The 12,598-nt window shown below is 42.3% G+C and overlaps 1 protein-coding gene across 1 annotated transcript in view; it reads left to right on the top strand.

The window, feature by feature from the left end:
* Positions 1 to 4,082: 4,082 nt before the first annotated feature.
* Positions 4,083 to 12,598, top strand: part of CA8 (carbonic anhydrase 8 (inactive)) — an 88,096-nt gene continuing 79,580 nt past the window's right edge. The window contains exons 1-2 of the mRNA XM_007471469.1: positions 4,083 to 4,485; positions 5,769 to 5,960. Of these exons, the coding sequence (XP_007471531.1) occupies positions 4,386 to 4,485; positions 5,769 to 5,960 (292 nt within the window). The 5' untranslated portion in view covers positions 4,083 to 4,385. The remainder of the gene's footprint in view (positions 4,486 to 5,768; positions 5,961 to 12,598) is intronic.

The raw sequence follows: 12,598 nt of genomic DNA, 5'->3' as shown, positions 1-12,598 counted from the left end.
TCATTTTGGGGCAGAGAGACAAATATGGTGGTGGAACCACATAATAACTCCTAAAGCTTCTATTGGGAAGTGGTGCATGCACTTCTACTGATATTTAATTGGTCAAAGCTGTGAGGTACAATCTCACAGAAAGGGCCAGAGAATGACAGAAAAGATACATACGAACTTTCAAGTTGTGAACTTTCAAAGATGCAAATGTACGTTCCATCAATATCAGGCGTGAGTGAAATTGCAGCTCGCCCACCGTCTGCTATTGCTGACGATCCTTCAGCTCTACCATCTCCCACCTCCTCTCCCTCCTCCAGCCAGTAACTCTTCCTGCCTGTTCACTTGATGCCAGCCCCTGGATGCCAGCTGTTGTACTGTGCTTTCCAAGGTACTGTACTGTAAGATTAAAAATGTTTTCTTTATTTTTTGTGTTTGTTTTTTTATGTATTATTTGTGTGAAAAGTATTATAAACCTATTACAGTACAGTACTATACAGCCGATTGTGTTAGTTGGCTACCTAGGCTAACTTTGTTGGACCAACGAACAAACTGGACTTAGGAACGCGCTCTCAGAACGGAACTCATCCGTATGTAGGGGACTTACTGTACAATCTTCCACAGCTACACTGAACCCAAAGACTAAAAGTTGATGATTCTGAAGACAAGAGACCAAGAAGAGGTCAAACAAATTAGGTTGATAAATGCTACCCGAAGCAGGCAAAATACGAGATTAATCTGTTGCAGAAAGAAATATGAAAGAGTCAGAACTTGCTTACTAAACAAAGCTTGAAACCTTCAGAAATCAAAATGTATATAGTGAGGAAAATTTTGACACCTATACTGACAAAAGAAAAATCAGATTAGCGAACGTAACAATCAGAGAAGCGTCTTACTTCAGATGTGAGCCCACTGAAGCACACATTTTTTGAGTATCGCGGATGGGTGTTGGCAGGTCACAGAAGGCTCTCAGAGAAGAAAATGGATCGATGACAAGCACTTTCATGATTCAGCATCACTGGTCATGCCAGTAATCGTACTCCCTCCCTCACTGCCCACCAAAAAATCCTACTCATCTTTTATGGTGGGCCTCAAATGCTATCTTTACCCAGAAACCTTCCTGGATCATTCCCTTGTGTGTGAATCGCGTCTTCCTTAGATGGTGATGGTACTTGCCTCTCTATTTAACATACTGCCTTTATTACACTTAATTATCTCTTCTCACCTCCTCACTCCCAAGACAACTGTAAATTCTTTAAGGGCACAAACAGGATTTTATTCATTCTGGGGTCTCCCACAACAGGGCGGTGCACACAAAGGAACACAATTCATTGTTGGTGAAGTTCAGAAATTGATCTGGTTCAAAGCTACTTGACATGCGAATATTAGCTCCATCCTTGAGGTGTTCCTAGAGCACAAGGTGCGCACAAGAAGGTAATGATCGTTTATGACAACTCTAGGGCCCAAACTCATCAGTACAGTAAGAAAGCCTTGGGAAGGTAGATAAAGGGTGAGAAAAGATTGGGAGCAGAGGGCTGTGTAAGTGTGCGGTGCTGTGATGTCTAGATTAGTTTGCTCCTTTTAGGTATTTCTATTTCTCTTTTCTTAGTATTGGATAGTAATTAGTTACATGTATCTTAGTTTTAATAAATTGTTTTAGGATGTGGTTTGACCTCAGTTATGCAAACACTAAGAGTGAGCAATATACAGTTAATTTAAGGAATTATCAATAAAAATGATATTAGGTTGAAATGCATTAAAATTATACAGAGGGATATGTGTAGTACTAATATTCATAATATAGAGCATGAATATTTTTAGACTCTCTGATATTGGATTTAGGTGTGCTCGTTCTATCTTGTAAATCAAAGCAATGGCCTATATCTTTGATCTGTGTGTTCAGGTTTTATGGCAACAGATATCTTATAATAACTAGAAATAGAAACTCCACCTTTAGTGATAATATAGTACAGCGATCTGAGAAGAGAAGGTCTTAAGGTGCTGTTAATTAGCAGAATTCTGAAGCACACAGTCTCAAAGCAATTAAGCCTGTTAATTGAATATCTGGACGCATGGTGGAATAGCTCATATGTTGCTTGCTGGGCAGGTATCCTAGGCTTGCAGAGAGGAGTTACATTACACACATGATGTTGAAAAATTCACAAAGAACAAATATGGGTAAACATACGTCTGTCTAGTAGCTAACTGTATTTATGAATACATCGTGGGCTCTATGCAAAATTGTCTATGAGTTGCAAAATTCAGCATTAACAATTCAATCTTTCAGCCTATCTGTTGTAGATACGGCGCACCATTTACTCATGGAAAACTGAGCTTTTCCCACAAGATTTTGCTGTCCTCTGGTTTGGTAAACATCTCTATAATTCATGTGATCCTTTAAATGAAATTGGTGGTCACACAGTGGTTGCAATCTAGCATCTATGCAGGTTTGGGGGCAAAGGGGAATGGACACTGCTGACGAGCTCAAGGTCACAAAGTGATCTATCTTGTTCTCAAGATCCTGCCTGGGTTCCATGAGTTGCAGCATTTGATGAACGTGTGAACCTACTTCTAAAAAGAAAGTCGATTGAAGTTTTCGAGACTGTGAAAAAGTTTTCAAAAACAGAAAAAGAAATAAAATGTTTCTTTTAGAAGAACTTCAGTGCAAAGTGGTTAATATTTTGGGCAGTGCTTATTATTTTTAAAGGCTATATCTTTAGGGTAGACCTCTGCTTCTGTCAATCCCAGGCTTACTGGGGTGCAGAGGAGGGAGGGTCTCCACTAAAGAACACCAAAAGGCAATGAGTGAAGAATGAATTTAGTCTCTCTCAAACTGTGTATCAGTCCTCTGAATGGTGGACTTTCTGGTCTCTGTGTTAAGGGAAAAGAGAAATTACAAGAATGCTTGAAATCCTCAAAGCTAAAGTTGACCAATAGCTTTTATCTATTTTGCTAAACATTCCAGAAAGTGGCAGAATTGGTTGAGTCCGCCCCTCCCCCCCACCCCCTTCAGTCCCAGTCCATTTTCCGGAGAAATTTCTAATAGCCTATAAAGTCGCTTTTTACAAAAGTGGAGGGCTGAGTAGGCAGTGAGGGCTAGGAACACAGAAACTAAAAATCTCCAAAGTGAGCATCTCCATCCTTACACGAGGAATTAAGCATGCATAAGGATGGTATCATTTAGGAACCCGCTATTCAACCTGCTCACATTTTGGTGCACATTAAAAAAAATCTTACCTAAGGTCCAAATCTGAGCTTACTATGCACACAGACCTTCTAAAAATGCGGGGTTAACCTGCTCTGAGTTAAAAGCTCTTGGAACAGGGGGGTTGAAGTCATTCACCCTGGATTGAGAAGCATATTCAAGAGGTGACTCTTTGGATCCGGAAAGTTCCTGTTTGTTATGTAATGTGTGCATTCCATTATTTACACGATTTCACCAGGTGAGTGGGAGCTGTGTACACAGTCAGCTGCGCCTGAAGTTTTAAGCCAGACTTAAAACTAAAACTAAACAGCCTTCCTTTACTGTCTTTCACTCCTCTTGCCTTTTTTTTTTTAATGGAAAAATTTCCCTAAAATTTCTTCTCTAGATTAAAACTTTTTTTTCCTTGAGTGTTTTTAGGAACTATACGTTTCCTGGAAAATTTTCCATAATCGTTTCGGCTGGTGTCTAAGGATGAATTGAAAAGTAAATATTCAACGACTAAGATTCGGAGCGGGAAACTTTTTTTTTGTTTTGGTACAGGGTTCTCCAGCCCTCTCTTTACTCTTATCCGGGGCAATTCGTGTCTCTTCTCCCCGACCCCTTTCTTTCTTTGTGGCATTTCCTGGAATAAGATGACAGTAAATTAGGGTAGGAAGACCCTGGCCTAGCCCCTGCGCACCTGGGTTGGGCGCGGGAGGCCGAGCATGCGTGCGTGCGTGCGTGCGTGTGTGTCTAGGGGCGGCTTCTCCTGCTTCCGTGCGTTCGGCCCGGAGCCCCGGGGCCTTTCCGTGCGCTCCATCCCGGGCCCCCGCCTGAGCGCAGGGGGCGGTCCCTCCCATGCCAGCCACGCCCCGGCCGGGTTTATAACTCGCCTGATCGCGCTCCCGGAGCCGCGGCTTCGCTCGCCTTCCGGCCGGACTCGGACACGCTCCCAGGGCTGGCCGCCGGACGACTCCCGCCTCGCGCCGCTCGCGCTCGCTCGCGCGCTCACACCCACGTTGCCCTTCACCGCACACGCTCACACTCATTCTCGCGCGCTTGCCTCACGCACACACGCGCGCTCCCACTCGCGGGAGCGCTCTCACTTGCACGCGCGCTCCCACCGCCCCGTGCACCCTCTCGCGCTCCAGAGCGCTAGCCTCGCCGAGGCGCAGGCACCGCAGGCGAGAGCGCCGAGGGGACCCACGGCCTCCCCATGGCTGACCTGAGCTTCATCGAAGATTCCGTGGCCTTCCCGGAGAAGGAGGAGGATGAGGAGGAAGAGGAGGAGGGTGTGGAGTGGGGCTACGAGGAAGGTAACCGGCCGCGCGTCGGGAGGCTGGCGCGGCTGGTGTCCCGCTGCTCTGGCGCGCTCGCCGCGCCCAGCGTCCGCTCTTTCCCACGTGCGCCCCCGACGCTTGCGCACGCCCCCGGCCCGTTTCGGGGCACCAGGCGCTCCGGGGAGAGCGGGGGTGCCAGCCGCCTGCGTTCGCGTCGGGGAGCCCGGCCTTGCTGCCGGGCAGCGGTTGGCACTTGCCGCGGTCCGGAGGGCGAGCCTGAAGGCTGCGGCGGTGACATTTCCGTCTTGCGAGTAGCGAGAAGAGCCGCGCTGTGCTGTACTCATCACCTTGAGAATATAGCGTTAGTGAAACTATTAGTTTCTTTAAAAAAATTCATTTTATTGGCGAATAGCTGATTTAGAGCGTTGTGTTAGTTTCAGATGTACATCAGGTGATTCAGTTATGCATCTACATATAGTCATTCTTTTTCAGATTCTTTTCTCATATAGCGTTAGTGAAACTATTAGTTTCTTGCTTGCCTGCGGGGAGAAAGTATTTGAGCCACTGATCTTTTCTCTGAGGATGCTGACACCGCTCAAGTCTTGCTAAGTTTTGAGCTGAATCAGTGGACCTGGCAAGACGGGGGCTGACCTTTCAATAAAACGTTTAGTTTCCTAAATGTATCCCTGAAGATGTAGGACTCCTAACAGAGCTGACTACTGGTGCTGATGTTGGCTACATATGTTGAAACAAATGTAGAGTTTACAACTTGAATTATAAAAATACGAAAAGAGTATTATGTATATATTACGTATATACAGGTATGCGTATATACGCATATGCACACTTCAGAACACTGTGTTCGCATTTCTGGTAAGGAGTGTTTATTCACTAGCAACAGATTTATGGTTTTTGGCTCTCACCAAGAATGCTGAGTGTTACAGGAATTTCCCAAGTACTGCACGTAATTGAACTAATGAACAGAGGAAATTTTTGTGGTATCATTTTTTTTCTAATCACTTAAAGATAATCTAAATTTTCTAGAGCCATAAATTAGTACCTCTGTGTAGGCAAATAGAATATCTTATTAGCCTAGGACTTTGAATGTGTTATTTGATAACATTAGATCATTCAAAATATGAATGCAAAAATTCACACACATTATTATTACCATATTTTATCTGTAAAGGGACAGTAGTCATAACCTTCTTAACAATGGCAAGGATCATAAGCAGTGTTTAAACTAGTTTTCCCCATGTTACATTTTGCTGTAACTTATTTTTTCAGTCTGTTCTAAGTTTGCTTCCTTTTGTCCTCAGGTGTTGAGTGGGGCTTGGTGTTTCCGGATGCTAATGGGGAGTACCAGTCTCCCATTAACTTGAACTCAAGAGAAGCTCGATACGACCCCTCACTGCTGGATGTCCGCCTCTCCCCGAATTACGTGGTCTGCCGGGACTGTGAGGTCGCCAACGATGGGCACGCCATTCAGGTTATCCTGAAGTCAAAATCAGGTATTTTAGATGTTTCTGCGTGCTTCTTAAACTACAAGTTTATAGAGCTTGTGTAACCTTAAAGGTAGAACTAACCTAGCTCTGTTGTCAGGATACCTTTATAGACTATAAAATGCATTTTTTAGGGGAATAATTTTCTGAACCATTTTTGGAAGGATGAAAGGATGAAATTTTGAAGGTGTCAGTTGGTTGTTCCATGTTGTGTGATGTTACTGGAACAACCTTAGTTGGTCAAATTCCAACCCTGTGGAATTTGTGCAAAAGCATACACAAGTGTACCAATCTGCATTTTGTCCCAAAGTGTTGATTAGCTTAACAGTTATGTTCTGGATTGGTCGGTCTTAACAGTTTGCCTGCTGTATTTGTAGTAACCATTTTCCTTGGGACTGTTCAAGCAAAAAAGGTAACTAACTCCATCTCCTTTTACACTTACTTGGAGATTTTAGTTAGAGTGTTTAACTGGCATGAATTAATAGGGTTGGATTTTTATTTTTAAGAAAAATTCACAAGCTAACTTCCACTTAATTCATTACCGTTTGTTTTATTGAAATGTATAATTAACTGAAAAAAAGATTCTTGGGAGTATGTTGTCATAACATTTAAAGAGATTTCCCTTCATTTAAACTAAATTACTATTTTATGTTGATCTGCATATTTCTGTATATTTGTCATGACAGTGCTTGCAGTCTATTTGGTGTACTGAGCAAATAAACTTTCCATTTTAAACAAACAAAAAAGTAAATCATGTAGATAATTATAATTCTTTGTTTTACTAACTTGTAAAACTAAAGATTAGGATTTATTCACGTAATCTGACATTCAAGATAGACTTTCCAAGTTAATTTTCTCTGCTAAATTAATATGACAAGAAGAATTTTAATTAATAGCAATCAAAAACAGCCTGTAAACTCAGCAAAAGATTTAAATGGCAAACAAAGCTCTTTTACTCATTTATTTTTTAACTCTCTTCCTCCCCTCTGAACCTATTTGAGATGGATCTGAAATGTTTTTTAGAAAAGCTGTTGGGTAATTACCAAGGAAATTGGCTTTTGGCTTAAATGTAGGAGAGAAGAGAGTGGAATATTTTTAAATTAGCATTAATATCTTGCTTTTCGTAGTGAATAATAACTCTATTTCCCTGTTGGAAAGAATGTAAAATTAGGAGTACGTTGAAATACTAGGAAGCATTTGATAAACAGAGATCAACTGTACTCAAATTAATTCTGAATCGATAAATTTGATATTTCAAGCCATAAAATCTTTGGGTTTATTATTAGGCAGGGCAGGTATTGATTACCAACTATGGATATTTTACTCATTGTGAATGTTCCTGAGCTTTAATTTAGAGTCTTCCCAGCTGCTCTGAGTCTAGTCAAGGTATGGGCGTCACCCAAAACAGAATCTAGGTGTTGTGTGGATGTAGTCAGAGAGACAGCTTCAGATGTAAATTTGAACTTAAATCAGATTTTTTTGGGGGGGGGGTTATCTATGATGGGACGTTATGTATTATTTATAAAATATATAGTAAAATTATTGTATGCTGACTGTCCTGACATAAAAAACATTTTAAGGTAATGTTGGTATTACGTTTTAAGGTTTATTGGTATGTTGACATGCTTTTTCACTTCTGGAAATAAACGTTTATATATCTATACAACTAACTTGCATTTCACATCAAGCATCATGGTGATTGAATGTTGGTTTGTATGCAAATGGATAAGAAGGTTCTTGAGGATTCATATTAATGAAAACACAGTCGTTTAGAGAATCAGTGTAAATACGACATGGTAAGTGTTATAAAGTATCACGGGAGCGCAGAGGAATGACTGAGTCCAAACGCTGTCAGTTAAGACTCTGTCCATTCCTACTCGAAGATCAAATTTACTCCATCACATTGAGTTGGCCATTTTCTTCTGGTAACTTCTCAAGCCTTCTCAACCTTTTCCTTGGCCCCCTATCGCCTCCCAAAACAGAGCCGATCAAGCAGTGTTTCGACTCTCCGCCCACAGGGTCCACCCCGACCGCCGAGGAAGAGCTGTCTGTATTTTTGTCTGGGTCTGATTTGACGTGCACACTCCAGACCCCTTACTTCTGACTCCTTGGAGACCTTGCTCCTTCAGATGCCTGTCTCCTTTCTGCCAGTATAATCATTTCTTCATTGTTTCTTCCCTTTCAGTGTTTCTCCAAGCTTTAAAAAAAAGTAACCAAAAAACATCCCACGTCTGGACCAGCTTATTTATTTGCTTCCTAGCATATATAAGTTTTTCAAAGGAATGATCTGCAAGCCCTGAACACCTTGTATTTCATTTATTTAATTCAAGCTTTATCAAGATAGAATGTAAACATAATTTAAATAGTTGGCTAGTACTATATTTGTCTCTGCTTCTGGTTATAACCCACCCGTCCCCACTTAAAATTGTTTGCCTTGATTATGACCACTTTCATCTCTTAGCTGTTTTTCCTGCTGTCACTTCCACATTTCTTTTTTTTTTTTTTTTGCGGTACGCGGGCCTCTCACTGATGTGGCCTCTCCCGTTGCAGAGCACAGGCTCCGGATGCGCAGGCTCAGCGGCCATGGCTCACGGGCCCAGCCGCTCCGCGGCACGTGGGATCTTCCCGGACCGGGGTACGAACCCGCGTCCCCTGCATCGGCAGGCGGACTCTCAACCACTGGGCCACCAGGGAAGCCCCACTTCCACATTTCTTCATAGCATATTTATACTGTCATGCTTTGATATTTAAGATATCTTTGAACTCCCTATGATGGATGCCGAGTTTAGCTCTCTTATTACCCTCCCCCATGGTGTGTTTGCCCCCCATCGTCCCTGTGTACTTAAATTACAGTTGTTATTTAAATTAGCTCAGTGTTTTTATTATTATGACTGTTTAACTATCATTGCCAGCTGAGACTATATTCTGTTTCCTTTATTGAATAATGTGCAGTTCCCCCCAGCCCCTGCCCGGAGTTGGTATATTTTTGTTTCTTTGGTTTTTTGTTTATCCATCATGATTTCATTTCCAAACTCTCTGATGTCTAGCAGGCACATCTTCTCCCAGGACATTCAAAAAGTCCTTCCAGTCCTCTCATCTATCCTTCCCCACTTCAGCCCGTCTGGACTGCCATCACCCACAGCTCCCTGGACCTCAGGCCTAGGAAGTCCCTTGGCTTGTCTCTGTGTCCAATTCCGTGTTTCCTGGATGATGAGACATCCTCTTTTTGTAGTTGATCCCTCATTTCAGGGATTTGTTGGTTTATTCCCTCCTACAGTTCATCTCCCAATAACTTGCTGAGAAGAAGGGCTTGCAAAAGTAATTGTTTGCGTACCTTGTGTGTCTCTCTGCTGGGCCCTTGGTGGGCCCTTTCATTCAGGATAATTGTCTTTTATTTCTTAGAAATTTTCTTATATTATTTCATTGATACGTTTTCTTTTCTTTTTTTCTTAAGTCTTTTTCTTCTACTTTCTGGTAGATTTCCTCAACTTCTATCTTTCTATTAAACTTCTAATCTCTGCTCTTATATTTTTAATTTCTAAAAAATTGTGTTTATTCTGTGAATGAAAGAAAATATGGCTACCAGTATTTATTTCATGATTATAGGATCTTTCTTCATTCTCTTCTGTGTTGCTTTCTTTTCTGTTTCCCGTATGTCTGTTTTATTCTGGGTTCCTTCTTCTGTTTGTTTTGGTGTCTCTGTTTTATGTTGGAGATTCTCCTCAAATGTCCAGCGATCTTTGGCTCTCTGTTCATATTTAGGAATGGGTCTAAAAATTGAATCAGAGGCTCTGCACATGGGCAGGGATTGAGGTCTGGTGGATGTCACAGTAACACAATTACATAGGACCAGGCTGTGTTGTTGGAGCAGCCTTTGTAGGTTTATGGATTTCTCTGAGGGATGGGGTGTGATGGCTCACACCTGGCTGGCAGCATCTGGTTGTTGACCGCAGGCAAAACAGTGTAACCAGAGGGTACATCTGTTACAGTTAATGAACCTGCATTGACAGCTGAACCCTCAGTGCCCAAGTCCATAGTTTACACTAGGGTTCGCTCTTGGTGTTTTACATTCCATGAGCTTGAACAAATGTTTAATGACACGTATCCACCATTGTAGCATCGTATAGAATGGTTTCAGTGCACTAAAAATCCTCTGAGCTTCTGTTCTTCCTTTCCTCTCCCCAGCCCTTGGCGATCACTAATCTTTATACTGTCTCCATAGCTTTGCATTTTTCACAGTGTCATATAGTTGGACTCATACATTTTATAGCCTTCCACTTGGCTTCTTTCACTTGGTAATAATGCATTGAAGTTTCCTTGGATGCTGCATTTTTTTAAATAAAAATATCTGTAGAATAAGCACAATTAAAAAAATTCTTTTGCTTTGTTTTTATTAAAAAAGGATACAGAGTTACCGAAAAGAATGACAACAATTGTAGCATAATTTAAATGCTTCCACTTACTAAATTAAAGCTTTAAAAATAATCCTAATGGTATAGTTCCCATATATAATAACCCTACCTGGGGTTTTAAATTTGAGGCATGTCACGAACAGGAGCCTTTCACCCCCAATCCCCTGCTGAAAGTTCCCAAACGAACGTCACTGATAATCTCATTCTACGATCGAATGGCCACTTTATTTTTTATTATTATTATTATTTTTTTTTTTGCGGTACGTGGGCCTGTCACTGCTGTGGCCTCTCCCATTGCGGAGCACAGGCTCCGGACGCGCAGGCTCAGCGGCCATGGCTCACAGGCCCAGCCGCTCCGCGGCACGTGGGATCTTCCCGGACCGGGGCACGAACCCGCGTCCCCTGCATCGGCAGGCGGACTCTCAACCGCTGCGCCACCAGGGAAGCCCTCGAGTGGCCACTTTAAAATTCTCAAAATACTTTAATTCTGCTGCACTTGCAATGGAATTTTTGGAAACTTTCTCCTGTTGGTCTCTATGACACGTCATAGATGTTTCTTCTTAATTTTGACCTCCTTTCCTTTGCCAGTTCTTCATGCCCCATTAACCTTAAATGATGGGATTTCTCACAGTTTCTTCTTCCACCCTTTTCTCTTGTGATACAATCACCTTTCAGCAGCTCACTCACACAGACTGTATGCTATTTTCTTCAGTGTTCTGATTTCCACTAAGGCAGCCCATGAGTTTAGGAAAGGGGCTGAATCACAGATTCAATGAGTAGGATGGGCCCCTGGAGGCCCCCAATCCAGCCCCCATATCTCAGACCTTCTGGCAAGTGGCTGGGAGGAAATCCATTTTGCTTTTGAGTAATTCCCCAGATCGAAAAGTTTCTGGGATTGCCCTCGTTGTTTCTGTTTTGGGCTGCTGGACTGACATGGAACACATAAAATTGTACTTCCACATGACATTCTTTAAAAGATTGACTGCCATCATCATACCGTGGAGTTGCCATTTTTCCTTCCGGACATAATTAGTTCCTTCCACTGGTCCTCATGTGATAGTCCTCCATTCATTAATACATATACTTATTGATCACTTACTACCAGAATTAGAGATTCACTTGTCTCTTCTCAGAGAAGTTCCTATAAATGAGGGCAACCAGGAGAGCAAAACTTGAATTCATTTATGATTATATGTGTTATTAGCTGACTTCGGGGGACTTGAATTACCTGGACAGTTGCCTTCACCCCCTTCACTTTGCTTATACAGACCCAGCTTAACTGGTCTCCTCTCCCTACTGTTATGTTAGTGCTACACTTATGAGCTGATGATATTTATTCTTTAATATGAAATAAAGCTGTAGGTTAAAAGCTAAGGACTGTTTAAAAAATATTGATTGTTTTAAGACTTCAAATGATAAAAAAAGAACTAATTAATACTATTTTTGGAATGCTTTCTGAATACATTTGGGATTCCTTAAAAGTTAAACTGAGGCTATAAAATCTTTAAACCTATTGAGAATGAACTTTGGGGGCCTCTGATCCTTTGGGGGACACATCAGGGACCACTGGCGTTGGTGTCCCTGCACGTTGGAGTTGTGGCTTCAGCAGCCTCTGTCTCCTGGCCTCACTGTCTTCGGCCGGCTGTGGCAGCAGCTTTCTCAACAGCTGCGCTTGCTCTTGGCTGGTACGCTGTCCATGCAGACCTGGGAGTAATATATTTATATATATATATATTTTTTTTAAAAAAAATTAATTAATTAATTAATTAATTTGTGGCTGCAATGGGTCTTCGTTGCTGCGTGCGGGCTTTCTCTGGTCGTGATGAGCGGGGGCTACTCTTCATTGCGGTGCGCGGGCTTCTCAGTGCGGTGGCTTCTCTTGTTGCAGAGCACGGGCTCTAGAGTGCAGGGTCAGTAGTTGTGGCACGCGGGCTCAGTAGTTGTGGCTCACGGGCTTAGTTGCTACGCGGCATGTGGGATCTTCCTGGACCAGGGCTCGAACCCATGTCCCCTGCATGGGCATGCAGATTCTTTTTTTTTTTCTTTAAAATGAAGCTTTTATACATAGCTATACACATATGAACAAGTAGCTCTGAAGGCCAGAGAACTCCAAATTCTGGAAACTTGGAGGCTCTACAGATGATACTGGTTTCAACAAGTTACAAAGTCTTAGGTAATAGCATCTACAGGCTTGGCCTTACAACTGTGTGGGAGAAACTAACTCAGGAGTAAAAG

This window comes from Lipotes vexillifer, unplaced genomic scaffold, assembly GCF_000442215.2.
Source record: "Lipotes vexillifer unplaced genomic scaffold, Lipotes_vexillifer_v1.1 scaffold165, whole genome shotgun sequence".
In the NCBI taxonomy this organism is placed as follows: Eukaryota; Metazoa; Chordata; class Mammalia; order Artiodactyla; family Lipotidae; genus Lipotes; species Lipotes vexillifer.
Note: the sequence above shows the minus strand (reverse complement) of the source record. Positions and strands in the feature narration are given on the sequence as shown.